General features: G+C 47.2%; 1 protein-coding gene across 1 annotated transcript in view; it reads right to left on the bottom strand.

The window, feature by feature from the left end:
* Nucleotides 1-15,095, bottom strand: part of LOC109885320 (polypeptide N-acetylgalactosaminyltransferase 16-like) — an 89,121-nt gene extending 74,026 nt beyond the window's left edge. The window contains exon 1 of the mRNA XM_031787655.1: nucleotides 14,710-15,095. Within this exon, the coding sequence (XP_031643515.1) occupies nucleotides 14,710-14,907 (198 nt within the window). The 5' untranslated portion in view covers nucleotides 14,908-15,095. The remainder of the gene's footprint in view (nucleotides 1-14,709) is intronic.
* Nucleotides 15,096-18,502: the final 3,407 nt, after the last annotated feature.

Raw genomic sequence — 18,502 nt, 5'->3', positions numbered from 1 at the left:
ATTTATCATAGACATCCATAGCCAGAGGGCTAGGGTTAGGGTTAGGGTTAGGGTTATTTATCATAGACATCCATAGCCAGAGGGCTAGGGTTAGGGTTAGGGTTATTTATCATAGACATCCATAGCCAGAGGGCTAGGGTTAGGGTTAGGGTTAGGGTTAGGGCTATTTATCATAGACATCCATAGCCAGAGGGCTAGGGTTAGGGTTAGGGTTAGGGCTAGGGTTAGGGTTAGGGTTATTTATCATATACATCCATAGCCAGAGGGCTAGGGTTAGGGTTAGGGTTATTTATCATAGACATCCATAGCCAGAGGGCTAGGGTTAGGGTTAGGGTTATTTATCATAGACATCCATAGCCAGAGGGCTAGGGTTAGGGTTAGGGTTAGGGTTATTTATCATAGACATCCATAGCCAGAGGGTTAGGGTTAGGGTTATTTATCATAGACATCCATAGCCAGAGGGCTAGGGTTAGGGTTATTTATCATAGACATCCATAGCCAGAGGGCTAGGGTTAGGGTTAGGGTTATTTATCATAGACATCCATAGCCAGAGGGCTAGGGCTAGGGTTAGGGTTAGGGCTAGGGTTAGGGTTAGGGTTATTTATCATAGACATCCATAGCCAGAGGGCTAGGGTTAGGGTTATTTATCATAGACATCCATAGCCAGAGGGCTAGGGTTAGGGTTAGGGTTAGGGTTATTTATCATAGACATCCATAGCCAGAGGGCTAGGGTTAGGGTTAGGGTTAGGGTTAGGGCTATTTATCATAGACATCCATAGCCAGAGGGCTAGGGTTAGGGTTAGGGTTATTTATCATAGACATCCATAGCCAGAGGGCTAGGGTTAGGGTTAGGGTTAGGGCTAGGGTTAGGGTTAGGGCTAGGGTTAGGGTTAGGGTTATTTATCATATACATCCATAGCCAGAGGGCTAGGGTTAGGGTTAGGGTTATTTATCATAGACATCCATAGCCAGAGGGCTAGGGTTAGGGTTAGGGTTATTTATCATAGACATCCATAGCCAGAGGGCTAGGGTTAGGGTTAGGGTTATTTATCATAGACATCCATAGCCAGAGGGCTAGGGTTAGGGTTAGGGTTAGGGTTATTTATCATAGACATCCATAGCCAGAGGGTTAGGGTTAGGGTTATTATCATAGACATCCATAGCCAGAGGGCTAGGGTTAGGGTTATTTATCATAGACATCCATAGCCAGAGGGCTAGGGTTAGGGTTAGGGTTATTTATCATAGACATCCATAGCCAGAGGGCTAGGGCTTAGGGTTAGGGTTAGGGCTAGGGTTAGGGTTAGGGTTATTTATCATATACATCCATAGCCAGAGGGCTAGGGTTAGGGTTAGGGTTATTTATCATAGACATCCATAGCCAGAGGGCTAGGGTTGGGGTTAGGGTTAGGGTTAGGGTTAGGGCTAGGGTTAGGGCTAGGGTTAGGGTTATTTATCATAGACATCCATAGCCAGAGGGCTAGGGTTAGGGTTAGGGTTAGGGTTATTTATCATAGACATCCAGGGTTAGGGTTAGGGTTAGGGTTATTTATCATAGACATCCAGGGTTAGGGTTAGGGTTAGGGTTATTTATCATAGACATCCATAGCCAGAGGGCTAGGGTTAGGGTTAGGGTTAGGGTTATTTATCATAGACATCCATAGCCAGAGGGCTAGGGTTAGGGTTAGGGTTAGGGTTATTTATCATAGACATCCATAGCCAGAGGGCTAGGGTTAGGGTTAGGGTTAGGGTTAGGGCTATTTATCATAGACATCCATAGCCAGAGGGCTAGGGTTAGGGTTAGGGTTATTTATCATAGACATCCATAGCCAGAGGGCTAGGGTTAGGGTTAGGGTTAGGGCTAGGGCTAGGGTTAGGGTTAGGGCTAGGGTTAGGGTTAGGGTTATTTATCATATACATCCATAGCCAGAGGGCTAGGGTTAGGGTTAGGGTTATTTATCATAGACATCCATAGCCAGAGGGCTAGGGTTAGGGTTAGGGTTATTTATCATAGACATCCATAGCCAGAGGGCTAGGGTTAGGGTTAGGGTTAGGGTTATTTATCATAGACATCCATAGCCAGAGGGCTAGGGTTAGGGTTAGGGTTAGGGTTATTTATCATAGACATCCATAGCCAGAGGGTTAGGGTTAGGGTTATTTATCATAGACATCCATAGCCAGAGGGCTAGGGTTAGGGTTATTTATCATAGACATCCATAGCCAGAGGGCTAGGGTTAGGGTTAGGGTTATTTATCATAGACATCCATAGCCAGAGGGCTAGGGCTAGGGTTAGGGTTAGGGCTAGGGTTAGGGTTAGGGTTATTTATCATATACATCCATAGCCAGAGGGCTAGGGTTAGGGTTAGGGTTATTTATCATAGACATCCATAGCCAGAGGGCTAGGGTTAGGGTTAGGGTTATTTATCATAGACATCCATAGCCAGAGGGCTAGGGTTAGGGTTAGGGTTAGGGTTATTTATCATAGACATCCATAGCCAGAGGGTTAGGGTTAGGGTTATTTATCATAGACATCCATAGCCAGAGGGCTAGGGTTAGGGTTATTTATCATAGACATCCATAGCCAGAGGGCTAGGGTTAGGGTTAGGGTTATTTATCATAGACATCCATAGCCAGAGGGCTAGGGCTAGGGTTAGGGTTAGGGCTAGGGTTAGGGTTAGGGTTATTTATCATATACATCCATAGCCAGAGGGCTAGGGTTAGGGTTAGGGTTATTTATCATAGACATCCATAGCCAGAGGGCTAGGGTTAGGGTTATTTATCATAGACATCCATAGCCAGAGGGCTAGGGTTAGGGTTAGGGTTATTTATCATAGACATCCATAGCCAGAGGGCTAGGGTTAGGGTTAGGGTTATTTATCATAGACATCCATAGCCAGAGGGCTAGGGTTGGGGGTTAGGGTTAGGGTTAGGGTTAGGGCTAGGGTTAGGGTTAGGGTTATTTATCATAGACATCCATAGCCAGAGGGCTAGGGTTAGGGTTAGGGTTAGGGTTATTTATCATAGACATCCAGGGTTAGGGTTAGGGTTAGGGTTATTTATCATAGACATCCATAGCCAGAGGGCTAGGGTTAGGGTTAGGGTTAGGGTTATTTATCATAGACATCCATAGCCAGAGGGCTAGGGTTAGGGTTAGGGTTATTTATCATAGACATCCATAGCCAGAGGGCTAGGGTTAGGGTTAGGGTTAGGGTTAGGGCTATTTATCATAGACATCCATAGCCAGAGGGCTAGGGTTAGGGTTAGGGTTAGGGCTAGGGTTAGGGTTAGGGTTATTTATCATATACATCCATAGCCAGAGGGCTAGGGTTAGGGTTAGGGTTATTTATCATAGACATCCATAGCCAGAGGGCTAGGGTTAGGGTTAGGGTTATTTATCATAGACATCCATAGCCAGAGGGCTAGGGTTAGGGTTAGGGTTAGGGTTATTTATCATAGACATCCATAGCCAGAGGGTTAGGGTTAGGGTTATTTATCATAGACATCCATAGCCAGAGGGCTAGGGTTAGGGTTATTTATCATAGACATCCATAGCCAGAGGGCTAGGGTTAGGGTTAGGGTTATTTATCATAGACATCCATAGCCAGAGGGCTAGGGCTAGGGTTAGGGTTAGGGCTAGGGTTAGGGTTAGGGTTATTTATCATATACATCCATAGCCAGAGGGCTAGGGTTAGGGTTAGGGTTATTTATCATAGACATCCATAGCCAGAGGGCTAGGGTTAGGGTTATTTATCATAGACATCCATAGCCAGAGGGCTAGGGTTAGGGTTAGGGTTATTTATCATAGACATCCATAGCCAGAGGGCTAGGGTTAGGGTTAGGGTTATTTATCATAGACATCCATAGCCAGAGGGCTAGGGTTGGGGTTAGGGTTAGGGTTAGGGTTAGGGCTAGGGTTAGGGTTAGGGTTATTTATCATAGACATCCATAGCCAGAGGGCTAGGGTTAGGGTTAGGGTTAGGGTTATTTATCATAGACATCCAGGGTTAGGGTTAGGGTTAGGGTTATTTATCATAGACATCCATAGCCAGAGGGCTAGGGTTAGGGTTAGGGTTAGGGTTATTTATCATAGACATCCATAGCCAGAGGGCTAGGGTTAGGGTTAGGGTTATTTATCATAGACATCCATAGCCAGAGGGCTAGGGTTAGGGTTAGGGTTAGGGTTAGGGCTATTTATCATAGACATCCATAGCCAGAGGGCTAGGGTTAGGGTTAGGGTTATTTATCATAGACATCCATAGCCAGAGGGCTAGGGTTAGGGTTAGGGTTATTTATCATAGACATCCATAGCCAGAGGGCTAGGGTTAGGGTTAGGGTTATTTATCATAGACATCCATAGCCAGAGGGCTAGGGTTAGGGTTAGGGTTAGGGTTATTTATCATAGACATCCATAGCCAGAGGGCTAGGGTTAGGGTTAGGGTTATTTATCATAGACATCCATAGCCAGAGGGCTAGGGTTAGGGTTAGGGTTATTTATCATAGACATCCATAGCCAGAGGGCTAGGGTTAGGGTTAGGGTTATTTATCATAGACATCCATAGCCAGAGGGCTAGGGTTAGGGTTAGGGTTAGGGTTAGGGTTAGGGCTATTTATCATAGACATCCATAGCCAGAGGGCTAGGGTTAGGGTTATTTATCATAGACATCCATAGCCAGAGGGCTAGGGTTAGGGTTAGGGTTATTTATCATAGACATCCATAGCCAGAGGGCTAGGGTTAGGGTTAGGGTTAGGGCTATTTATCATAGACATCCATAGCCAGAGGGCTAGGGTTAGGGTTAGGGCTATTTATCATAGACATCCATAGCCAGAGGGCTAGGGTTAGGGTTATTTATCATAGACATCCATAGCCAGAGGGCTAGGGTTAGGGTTAGGGTTAGGGTTAGGGTTAGGGTTAGGGCTATTTATCATAGACATCCATAGCCAGAGGGTTAGGGTTAGGGTTAGGGTTAGGGTTAGGGTTAGGGCTATTTATCATAGACATCCATAGCCAGAGGGCTAGGGTTAGGGTTAGGGCTATTTATCATAGACATCCATAGCCAGAGGGCTAGGGTTAGGGTTATTTATCATAGACATCCATAGCCAGAGGGCTAGGGTTAGGGTTAGGGTTAGGGTTAGGGTTAGGGCTATTTATCATAGACATCCATAGCCAGAGGGCTAGGGTTAGGGTTATTTATCATAGACATCCATAGCCAGAGGGCTAGGGTTAGGGTTAGGGTTATTTATCATAGACATCCATAGCCAGAGGGCTAGGGTTAGGGTTAGGGTTAGGGTTAGGGCTATTTATCATAGACATCCATAGCCAGAGGGCTATTTGCATTGTGAGCATATTCTGGAATGCACCTTGGATGGGTTAGGGCTAGGGCTAGGGTTAGGGTTAGGGTTAGGGTTAGGGTTAGGGCTATATATTCTGGAATGCACCTTGGATGGGTTAGGGCTAGGGTTAGGGTTAGGGTTAGGGTTAGGGTTAGGGTTATTTATCATAGACATCCATAGCCAGAGGGCTAGGGTTAGGGCTAGGGTTAGGGTTAGGGTTAGGGTTAGGGTTAGGGTTAGGGTTAGGGTTATTTATCATAGACATCCATAGCCAGAGGGTTAGGGTTAGGGTTAGGGTTAGGGTTATTTATCATAGACATCCATAGCCAGAGGGCTAGGGTTAGGGTTAGGGTTATTTATCATAGACATCCATAGCCAGAGGGTTAGGGTTAGGGTTAGGGTTAGGGTTAGGGTTAGGGTTAGGGTTAGGGCTATTTATCATAGACATCCATAGCCAGAGGGTTAGGGTTAGGGTTAGGGTTATTTATCATAGACATCCATAGCCAGAGGGTTAGGGTTAGGGTTAGGGTTAGGGTTAGGGTTAGGGTTATTTATCATAGACATCCATAGCCAGAGGGTTAGGGTTAGGGTTAGGGTTAGGGTTAGGGTTAGGGTTAGGGTTAGGGCTATTTATCATAGACATCCATAGCCAGAGGGTTAGGGTTAGGGTTATTTATCATAGACATCCATAGCCAGAGGGTTAGGGTTAGGGTTAGGGTTAGGGTTAGGGTTAGGGTTAGGGTTATTTATCATAGACATCCATAGCCAGAGGGCTAGGGTTAGGGTTAGGGTTAGGGTTAGGGTTAGGGTTAGGGTTAGGGTTAGGGTTAGGGTTAGGGTTCTGGAATGCACCTTGGATGTGATTTATTTTTTAAACATTTTTATTTTAATAAATGTTTATTCTATTGAGCCATTTAATGTATGTTGGTATTCTTATCTGTTATTATTTCTACATTTTAACAGATACATTATCCATTTCAAATGGATTGCTACTCAAAAGACAAGAAAGAACTAAGAAATACATAGACATTTTAATAAATAAAATATACAGATTTTAATAAATAAAACATTCAGTATAAACAGGAAAATAAAATATCAGTTGGCCTCCACCCCCAACCTCCCACCCTATTCCCCCAACCCCACACAGCCTACAGGACTCTACCCCCAACCTCCAATCCTATTCCCCCAACCCCACACAGCCTACAGTACTCCACCCCCAACCTCCAATCCTATTCCCCCAACCCCATAGGACTCCACCCCCAACCTCCCACCCTATTCCCCCAACCCCACAGGACTCCACCCCCAACCTCCCATCCTATTCCCCCAACCCCACACAGCCTACAGGACTCTACCCCCAACCTCCCATCCTATTCCCCCAACCCCACACAGCCTACAGGACTCTACCCCCAACCTCCAATCCTATTCCCCCAACCCCACACAGCCTACAGGACTCTACCCCCAACCTCCCATCCTATTCCCCCAACCCCACACAGCCTACAGGACTCTACCCCCAACCTCCCATCCTATTCCCCCAACCCCACACAGCCTACAGGACTCTACCCCCAACCTCCAATCCTATTCCCCCCAACCCCACACAGCCTACAGGACTCTACCCCCAACCTCCCATCCTATTCCCCCAACCCCACACAGCCTACAGGACTCTACCCCCAACCTCCAATCCTATTCCCCCAACCCCACACAGCCTACAGGACTCTACCCCCAACCTCCCATCCTATTCCCCCAACCCCACACAGCCTACAGGACTCTACCCCCAACCTCCCATCCTATTCCCCCAACCCCACACAGCCTACAGGACTCTACCCCCAACCTCCAATCCTATTCCCCCAACCCCACACAGCCTACAGGACTCTACCCCCAACCTCCCATCCTATTCCCCCAACCCCACACAGCCTACAGGACTCTACCCCCAACCTCCAATCCTATTCCCCCAACCCCACACAGCCTACAGGACTCTACCCCCAACCTCCAATCCTATTCCCCCAACCCCACACAGCCTACAGGACTCTACCGCCAACCTCCAATCCTATTCCCCCAACCCCACACAGCCTACAGGACTCTACCCCCAACCTCCCATCCTATTCCCCCAACCCCACACAGCCTACAGGACTCTACCCCCAACCTCCAATCCTATTCCCCCAACCCCACACAGCCTACAGGACTCTACCCCCAACCTCCAATCCTATTCCCCCAACCCCACACAGCCTACAGGACTCTACCCCCAACCTCCAATCCTATTCCCCCAACCCCACACAGCCTACAGGACTCTACCCCCAACCTCCAATCCTATTCCCCCAACCCCACACAGCCTACAGGACTCTACCCCCAACCTCCCATCCTATTCCCCCAACCCCACACAGCCTACAGGACTCTACCCCCAACCTCCCACCCTATTCCCCCAACCCCACACAGCCTACAGGACTCTACCCCCAACCTCCAATCCTATTCCCCCAACCTCACACAGCCTACAGGACTCTACCCCCAACCTCCAATCCTATTCCCCCAACCCCACACAGCCTACAGGACTCTACCCCCAACCTCCCATCCTATTCCCCCAACCCCACACAGCCTACAGGACTCTACCCCCAACCTCCCATCCTATTCCCCCAACCCCACACAGCCTACAGGACTCTACCCCCAACCTCCCATCCTATTCCCCCAACCCCACACAGCCTACAGGACTCTACCCCCAACCTCCAATCCTATTCCCCCAACCCCACACAGCCTACAGGACTCTACCCCCAACCTCCCATCCTATTCCCCCAACCCCACACAGCCTACAGGACTACCCCCAACCTCCCATCCTATTCCCCCAACCCCACACAGCCTACAGGACTCTACCCCCAACCTCCCATCCTATTCCCCCAACCCCACACAGCCTACAGGACTCTACCCCCAACCTCCCATCCTATTCCCCCAACCCCACACAGCCTACAGGACTCTACCCCCAACCTCTCATCCTATTCCCCCAACCCCACACAGCCTACAGGACTCTACCCCCAACCTCCCATCCTATTCCCCCAACCCCACACAGCCTACAGGACTCTACCCCCAACCTCCCATCCTATTCCCCCAACCCCACAAAGCCTACAGGACTCTACCCCCAACCTCCAATCCTATTCCCCCAACCCCACACAGCCTACAGGACTCTACCCCCAACCTCCCACCCTATTCCCCCAACCCCACACAGCCTACAGGACTCTACCCCCAACCTCCCATCCTATTCCCCCAACCCCACACAGCCTACAGGACTCTACCCCCAACCTCCCATTCCCCCAACCCCACAGGACTCTACCCCCAACCTCCCACCCTATTCCCCCAACCCCACACAGCCTACAGGACTCTACCCCCAACCTCCCATCCTATTCCCCCAACCCCACACAGCCTACAGGACTCTACCCCCAACCTCTCATCCTATTCCCCCAACCCCACACAGCCTACAGGACTCTACCCCCAACCTCCCATTCCCCCAACCCCACAGGACTCCACCCCCAACCTCCCATCCTATTCCCCCAACCCCATCCAGCCAACATGTCTCTACCCCTAACCTCCCATCCTATTCCCCCAACCCCATCCAGCCAACATGACTCTACCCCCAACCTCCAATCCCATCCTATTCCCCCAACCCCACCCAGCCAACAGGACTCTACCCCCAACCTCCCAACCCCATCCAGCCAACATGTCTCTACCCCCAACCTCCCATCCTATTCCCCCAACCCCATCCATCCAACATGACTCTACCCCCAACCTCCCATCCTATTCCCCCAACCCCACCCAGCCAACAGGACTCTACCCCCAACCTCCCATCCTATTCCCCCAACCCCACCCAGCCAATAGGTCTCTACCCCCACCCTCCCAACCCCATCCAGCCAACATGTCTCTACCCCCAACCTCCCAACCCCATCCAGCCAACATGTCTCTACCCCCAACCTCCCAACCCCACCCAGCCAACAGGACTCTACCCCCAACCTCCCATCCTATTCCCCCAACCCCACCCAGCCTAAAGGACTCTACCCCCAACCTCCCATTCCCCCAACCCCACAGGACTCTACCCCCAACCTCCCATCCTATTCCCCCAACCCCACCCAGCCAACAGGACTCTACCCCCAACCTCCCAACCCCATCCAGCCAACATGTCTCTACCCCCAACCTCCCAACCCCATCCAGCCAACATGTCTCTACCCCCAACCTCCCAACCCCATCCAGCCAACATGTCTCTACCCCCAACCTCCCAACCCCATCCAGCCAACATGTCTCTACCCCCAACCTCCCAACCCCATCCAGCCAACATGTCTCCTCCCCGGCTTGGCAGTGCTACCTGCCAGCAGTAATCTTCTCTGATTGATTGAGAGATTCAAGGGGCTTATACTCATGGACTTCAAAATGAATTGTGTAACTTTGCCCCAGAAGCATTTAGAGGCAGGACCCTCCCACATCACAGCTGCCCACTGCACTGAGACTAGGAAACACTGTCACCACTCATAAATCCATGATAATCGAGAATTTCAATAAGCAAATCTCTATGGCTGGCCATGCTTTCCACCTGGCTACCCCAACCCTGGCCAACAGCTCTGCACCCCCCCCCCAGCAACTGGCCCAAGCCTCCCCCAGCAACTGGCCCAAGCCTCCCCCCCCCACACACACTTCTCCTTCACCCAAATCCAGACAGCTGATGTTCTGAAAGATTGTTGCAACCCCTAACCTCTCTTTCGTATAGTCTGAGATTCCTAAAGATTGGAGGCAGAGTTGCAAAGAAGAAGCCATCTCTCAGACTGGCCAATAAAAATTGGTAAAATAAATAAAGATTGGCAAAAGAACACCGACACTGGACAGAGGAACTCTGCCTAGAAGGCCAGCATCCCGGAGTCGTCTCTTCACTGTTGACATGGAGACTGGTGTTTTGCGGGTACTATTTAATGAAGCTGCCAATTGAGGACTTGTCACGCGCCTGTTTCTCAAACTAGACACTCTAATGTACTTGTCCTATTGCTCAGTTGTGCACCGGGGCCTCCCACTCCTCTTTCTATTCTGGTTAGAGACAGTTTGACGTGTTCTGTGAAGAGAGTAATAGACAGCGTTGCTCAAGATCTTCAGATTCTTGGCAATGTCTCACATGGAATAGCCTTCATTTCTAAGAACAAGAATAGACTGACGAGTTTCAGAAGAAAGTACTTTGTTTCTGGCCATTTTGAGCCTAATCGAACCCACAGATGCTGATGCTCCAGACACTCAACTAGTCTAAAGAAGGCCAGTTTTATTGCTTCTTTAATCAGAACAACAGTTTTCAGCTGTGCTAACATAATTGCGAAAGGGTTTTCTAATGATCCTTTTGAAATTATAAACTTGGATTAGCTAACACAACGTGCCATTGGAACACAGGAGTGATGGTTGCTGATAATGGGCCTCTGAACACCTATGTAGATATTCCATAAAAAATCTGCCATTTCCAGCTACAACAGTCATTTACAACATTAACAATGTCTACACTGTATTTCTGATCAATTTTCTGTTATTTCAATGGACCACAAATGTGCTTTTCTTTCAAAAACAAGGACATTTCTAAGTGACCAAACTTTGAATGGCAGTGTATATACGCTCTAACACAGATCAGATCAGTTATATACGCTCTAACACAGATCAGATCAGTTATATACGCTCTAACACAGATCAGATCAGTTATATATGCTCTAAGGCCCTGTTTACATTGTGATGTATTACGCAGGACGTCATCTTCAGAGTCTTGCCCCGCCAGGACAAAATGTAGTGTTTGTAACACAGGATGGAGGAGAGTGTCTCTCGTCAGAAATCACATTTATTTTGGAAGATGGCAAAATTTTCATTCAAAACAGGATAAATATATTGTCTCAGCTGTCTCACCACATATTTTCATCTTCTTGTGGTTTGGTAACTTCCTGTTCTTCAATGGATTCTGGCTGGACGACGCAGAGTTAGATTTGTTTCTAAGTATCTGGTGTCAGTCTCGCAACCGAGCCTTCAACCGCAAGGGGGCATTGCATTGTGGGATGTCCCCTCATTGAAATGCATCTCATCCGGCGCAACGTAACGAATGAAAATAATCAGAGGTGTAAAGTACTTAAGTCAAGATACTTTAAAGTACTACTTAAGTACTTTTTGGGGGGTTATCTGTACTTTACTAATTATATTTTTGACAACTTTTACTTCACTACATTCTTGAAGAAAATAATGTACTTTTTACTCCTTACATTTCCCCTCACACCCAAAAGTACTTGTTACATTTGGAATGCTTAGCAGGACAGGAAAATGGTCCAATTCACACATTTATCAAGAGAACATCCCTGGTCATCTTTACTGCCTCTGATCTGGAGGACTCACTAAACAGAGAACATCCCTGGTCATCCCTACTGCCTCTGATCTGGAGGACTCACTAAACAGAGAACATCCCTGGTCATCCCTACTGCCTCTGATCTGGTGGACTCACTAAACAGAGAACATCCCTGGTCATCCCTACTGCCTCTGATCTGGAGGACTCACTAAACAGAGAACATCCCTGGTCATCTTTACTGCCTCTGATCTGGAGGACTCACTAAACAGAGAACATCCCTGGTCATCTTTACTGCCTCTGATCTGGAGGACTCACTAAACAGAGAACATCCCTGGTCATCTTTACTGCCTCTGATCTGGTGGACTCACTAAACAGAGAACATCCCTGGTCATCCCTACTGCCTCTGATCTGGTGGACTCACTAAACAGAGAACATCCCTGGTCATCCCTACTGCCTCTGATCTGGAGGACTCACTAAACAGAGAACATCCCTGGTCATCTTTACTGCCTCTGATCTGGAGGACTCACTAAACAGAGAACATCCCTGGTCATCTTTACTGCCTCTGATCTGGAGGACTCACTAAACAGAGAACATCCCTGGTCATCTTTACTGCCTCTGATCTGGTGGACTCACTAAACAGAGAACATCCCTGGTCATCCCTACTGCCTCTGATCTGGAGGACTCACTAAACAGAGAACATCCCTGGTCATCTTTACTGCCTCTGATCTGGAGGACTCACTAAACAGAGAACATCCCTGGTCATCTTTACTGCCTCTGATCTGGAGGACTCACTAAACAGAGAACATCCCTGGTCATCCCTACTGCCTCTGATCTGGAGGACTCACTAAACAGAGAACATCCCTGGTCATCCCTACTGCCTCTGATCTGGAGGACTCACTAAACACAAATGCTTCATTTGTAAATGATGTCTGAGTGTTGGAGTGTTCCCCTGGCTATCTGTTAATGATGTCTGAGTGTTGGAGTGTTCCCCTAGCTATCGGTAAATGATGTCTGAGTGTTGGAGTGTTCCCCTGGCTATCTGTTAATGATGTCTGAGTGTTGGAGTGTTCCCCTAGCTATCGGTAAATTATGTCTGAGTGTTGGAGTGTTCCCCTGGCTATCTGTTAATGATGTCTGAGTGTTGGAGTGTTCCCCTGGCTATCTGTTAATGATGTCTGAGTGTTGGAGTGTTCCCCTAGCTATCGGTAAATGATGTCTGAGTGTTGGAGTGTTCCCCTGGCTATCGGTAAATGATGTCTGAGTGTTGGAGTGTTCCCCTGGCTATCTGTTAATGATGTCTGAGTGTTGGAGTGTTCCCCTAGCTATCTGTAAATGATGTCTGAGTGTTGGAGTGTTCCCCTGGCTATCTGTTAATGATGTCTGAGTGTTGGAGTGTTCCCCTAGCTATCTGTAAATGATGTCTGAGTGTTGGAGTGTTCCCCTGGCTATCTGTTAATGATGTCTGAGTGTTGGAGTGTTCCCCTGGCTATCTGTTAATGATGTCTGAGTGTTGGAGTGTTCCCCTGGCTATCTGTTAATGATGTCTGAGTGTTGGAGTGTTCCCCTAGCTATCTGTAAATGATGTCTGAGTGTTGGAGTGTGCCCCTGGCTATCTGTTAATGATGTCTGAGTGTTGGAGTGTGCCCCTGGCTATCTGTTAATGATGTCTGAGTGTTGGAGTGTTCCCCTAGCTATCTGTAAATGATGTCTGAGTGTTGGAGTGTGCCCCTGGCTATCTGTTAATGATGTCTGAGTGTTGGAGTGTTCCCCTAGCTATCGGTAAATTATGTCTGAGTGTTGGAGTGTTCCCCTGGCTATCTGTTAATGATGTCTGAGTGTTGGAGTGTTCCCCTGGCTATCTGTTAATGATGTCTGAGTGTTGGAGTGTTCCCCTAGCTATCGGTAAATGATGTCTGAGTGTTGGAGTGTTCCCCTGGCTATCGGTAAATGATGTCTGAGTGTTGGAGTGTTCCCCTGGCTATCTGTTAATGATGTCTGAGTGTTGGAGTGTTCCCCTAGCTATCTGTAAATGATGTCTGAGTGTTGGAGTGTTCCCCTGGCTATCTGTTAATGATGTCTGAGTGTTGGAGTGTTCCCCTAGCTATCTGTAAATGATGTCTGAGTGTTGGAGTGTTCCCCTGGCTATCTGTTAATGATGTCTGAGTGTTGGAGTGTTCCCCTGGCTATCTGTTAATGATGTCTGAGTGTTGGAGTGTTCCCCTAGCTATCTGTAAATGATGTCTGAGTGTTGGAGTGTGCCCCTGGCTATCTGTTAATGATGTCTGAGTGTTGGAGTGTGCCCCTGGCTATCTGTTAATGATGTCTGAGTGTTGGAGTGTTCCCCTAGCTATCTGTAAATGATGTCTGAGTGTTGGAGTGTGCCCCTGGCTATCTGTTAATGATGTCTGAGTGTTGGAGTGTTCCCCTGGCTATCTGTAAATAAATATATATATATATGGACTCTGGCTGGACGACGTAGAGTTAAATTATATATATATATATATATATAAAAAGAAAAGGGTGTTGTCTGGTTCTCTTAATATGAGGATTTTTAAAATTATTTATACTTTTGATACTTAAGTATATTTTTGAAATTACATTTACATTTGATATTTAAGTATATTTAAAATCAAATACTTTTAGACTTTTACTCAAGGAGTATTTTACTGGGGGACATTCAACTTTTACTTGAGTCATTTTCTATTAAGGTATCTTGACTTTTACTCAAGTATGACGACAGGGCACTTGTTCCACCACTGAAAATAATGCAATAATAATGCGGTAGCAGAAATATCATATTTAGAGTTCAGATTCATTATAGGAAATGGACCACAGCGTCGACGCACAGGTTCTCTGCGCTCAACACAAATATTAGACTCAGTGAGGTGGTGGGTGAGCAGCAACAGAGATAACCCACTGTGCATCAACATGCAACACACACTCCCCTGCAGCAGCACAGCCACAGCTAGCCGCTTCCCTACCCCTTCTATCTCTCTCTCGGTTCTCCGTCTCTCTCTCGGTTCTCCGCTTCTCTGCTCTCCTCTCAATCTGTCACTCACAATCAACGGAATGGTCCTGTCGTCTCCGTGGATCTCCAGCCTCCCGCCGTCGGCATGTCTCTTGATGTCCGCGACGCGGGGCTGAGAGGCTGAGGATGATGATGAGTGCGGTTTATTGTCCTGCCACAGGTAATAAAATGTTCCCAGGATCCACGCTACGGTCAAGATAGCGATGGCGTTGGCCCGTATCCTGCGCATTGTGAGCCCATAAGGAGAAGTCTGTCCTGAAACCCCCAGATGGTTAAATCTCCGGTTCAGGTTCGCTTGGTGGTTCTTTTGGAACCGGAGACGGAGCTGGAGGAGAGGTGCGCGAAAAGTGCTTCTCCGGATATGGCTCGCACCGCAGCAAACAGCCTCACCGGTAACGAGCTATTCCGATAGAGAGAGCGAACAGTCTCTCTGCTTGACTGGGATTTGCGCATTCACAGAGCCGTGCGCGGTCCTAGCGCCCTGAAATTCCGTCCGAGGTGTTATTTCTGGCTGATGCACACAGCAGATCTTCTCACTGTCTTTGGCTGGATTACGCACATGCGTTCTCAATTTGGTTTCTGTTAGAATAGGACACTCTACTGATTATGTAAATATAATGGATAGACTAATAGCGGTGCATGGGTAAAATCGCTGGGCCCCACAAGCCATATTACAACCTATGTGTTGTGATAATTGCTTGTTTGCTCTATAACGTGTTAGTTCATATGCCTTGACACCTTGATATATAGGGCCTAAGGCCCGAGACAGTAAGAAGACACCTTGATATATAGGGCCTAAGGCCCGAGACAGTAAGAAGACACCTTGATATATAGGGCCTAAGGCCCGAGACAGTAAGAAGACACAGTGATATATAGGGCCTAAGGCCCGAGACAGTAAGAAGACACAGTGATATATAGGGCCTAAGGCCCGAGACAGTAAGAAGACACAGTGATATATAGGGCCTAAGGCCCGAGACAGTAAGAAGACACAGTGATATATAGGGCCTAAGGCCCGAGACAGTAAGAAGACACAGTGATATATAGGGCCTAAGGCCCGAGACAGTAAGAAGACACAGTGATATATAGGGTCTAAGGCACGAGACAGTAAGAAGACACAGTGATATATAGGGCCTAAGGCACGAGACAGTAAGAAGACACAGTGATATATAGGGCCTAAGGCACGAGACAGTAAGAAGACACAGTGATATATAGGGCCTAAGGCCCGAGACAGTAAGAAGACACAGTGATATATAGGGCCTAAGGCCCGAGACAGTAAGAAGACACAGTGATATATAGGGCCTAAGGCACGAGACAGTAAGAAGACACAGTGATATATAGGGCCTAAGGCACGAGACAGTAAGAAGACACAGTGATATATAGGGCCTAAGGCACGAGACAGTAAGAAGACACAGTGATATATAGGGCCTAAGGCCCGAGACAGTAAGAAGACACAGTGATATATAGGGCCTAAGGCCCGAGACAGTAAGAAGACACAGTGATATATAGGGCCTAAGGCACGAGACAGTAAGAAGACACAGTGATATATAGGGCCTAAGGCACGAGACAGTAAGAAGACACAGTGATATATAGGGCCTAAGGCACGAGACAGTAAGAAGACACAGTGATATATAGGGCCTAAGGCCCGAGACAGTAAGAAGACACAGTGATATATTGGTGGGGTGGTAGATGTCTAGTCTCCTTCATGGCTCTAATCTGATAGTGGTAGTGGGGTGGTAGATGTCTAGCCTCCTTTATGGCTCTAATCTGATAGTGGTAGATGACTAGTCTCCTTTATGGCTCTAATTAATCTGATAGTGGTAGTGGGGTGGTAGATGTCTAGTCTCCTTTCTGGCTCTAAACTGATAGTGGTAGATGTCTAGTCTTCTTTATGGCTCTAATCTGATAGTGGTAGTGGGGTTGTAGATGTCTAGCCTCCTTTATGGCTCTAATCTGATAGTGGTTGTGGGGTGGTGGATGTCTAGTCTCCTTTATGGCTATAATCTGATAGAGGTAGATGTCTAGTCTCCTTTATGGTTCTAACCTGATAGTGGTAGTGGGGTGGTAGATGTCTAGTCTCCTTTATGGCTCTGATCTGATAGTGGTAGCGTGGTGGTAGATGTCTCCTTTATGGCTCTAATATGATAGTGGTAGTGGGGTGGTAGAAGACTCCTTTATGGCTTTGATCTGATAGTGGTAGTGGGGTTGTAGATGTCTAGCCTCCTTTATGGCTCGAATATGATGGTGGTAGTGGGGTGGTAGATGTCTCCTTTATGGCTCTAATCTGATAGTGTTAGATTACTCCTTTATGGCTCTAATCTGAAAGTGATAGTGGGGTGGTAGATGTCTCCTTTATGGCTCTAATCTGATAGTAGTAGTGGGGAGGTAGATGTCTAGCCTCCTTTATGGCTCTAATCTGATAGTGGTAGATGTCTAGACTCCGTTATGGCTGTAATCTGATAGTGGTAGTGTGGTGGTAGATGCCTCCTTTATGGTTCTAATCTGATAGTGGTTGTGGGGTGGTAGATGTCTAGTCTCCTTTATGGCTATAATCTGATAGAGGTAGATGTCTAGTCTCCTTTATGGTTCTAATCTGATAGTGGTAGTGTGGTGGTAGATGTCTAGTCTCCTTTATGGTTCTAACCTGATAGTGGTAGTGGGGTGGTAGATGTCTAGTCTCCTTTATGGCTCTGATCTGATAGTGGTAGCGTGGTGGTAGATGTCTCCTTTATGGCTCTAATATGATAGTGGTAGTGGGGTGGTAGAAGACTCCTTTATGGCTTTGATCTGATAGTGGTAGTGGGGTTGTAGATGTCTAGCCTCCTTTATGGCTCGAATATGATGGTGGTAGTGGGGTGGTAGATGTCTCCTTTATGGCTCTAATCTGATAGTGGTAGATTACTCCTTTATGGCTCTAATCTGAAAGTGATAGTGGGGTGGTAGATGTCTCCTTTATGGCTCTAATCTGATAGTAGTAGTGGGGAGGTAGATGTCTAGCCTCCTTTATGGCTCTAATCTGATAGTGGTAGATGTCTAGTCTCCTTTATGGTTCTAATCTGATAGTGGTAGTGTGGTGGTAGATGTCTCCTTTATGGCTCTAATATGATAGTGGTAGTGGGGTTGTAGATGTCTAGCCTCCTTTATGGCTCTAATCTGATAGTGGTAGCGTGGTGGTAGATGTCTCCTTTATGGCTCTAATATGATAGTGGTAGTGGGGTGGTAGAAGACTCCTTTATGGCTCTAATCTGATAGTGGTAGATGTCCCCTTTATGTCTCTAATCTGATAGTGGTAGTGGGGTGGTAGATGTCTAGTCTCCTTTATGGTTCTAATCTGATAGTGGTAGATGTCTAGTCTCCTTTATGGCTCTGATCTGATAGTGGAGCGTGGTGGTAGATGTCTCCTTTATGGCTCTAATATGATAGTGGTAGTGGGGTGGTAGAAGACTCCTTTATGGCTCTAATCTGATAGTGGTAGTGGGGTTGTAGATGTCTAGCCTCCTTTATGGCTCTAATCTGATAGTGGTAGATTACTCCTTTATGGCTCTAATCTGAAAGTGATAGTGGGGTGGTAGATGTCTAGTCTCCTTTATGGCTCTAATCTGATAGTGGTAGATTACTCCTTTATGGCTCTAATCTGATAGTAGTAGTGGGGAGGTAGATGTCTAGTCTCCTTTATGGCTCTAATCTGACAGTGGTAGTGGGGTTGTAGATGTCTAGCCTCCTTTATGGCTCTAATTTGATAGTGGTAGATGTCTAGTCTCCTTTCTGGTTCTAATGTGATAGTTGTAGTGGGGTGGTAGAATACTCCTTCATGTCTCTAATCTGAT

This window comes from Oncorhynchus kisutch, linkage group LG14 (assembly GCF_002021735.2).
Source record: "Oncorhynchus kisutch isolate 150728-3 linkage group LG14, Okis_V2, whole genome shotgun sequence".
NCBI classification, from domain to species: domain Eukaryota; kingdom Metazoa; phylum Chordata; class Actinopteri; order Salmoniformes; family Salmonidae; genus Oncorhynchus; species Oncorhynchus kisutch.
This window is presented reverse-complemented; position numbering and strand designations above follow the sequence as displayed.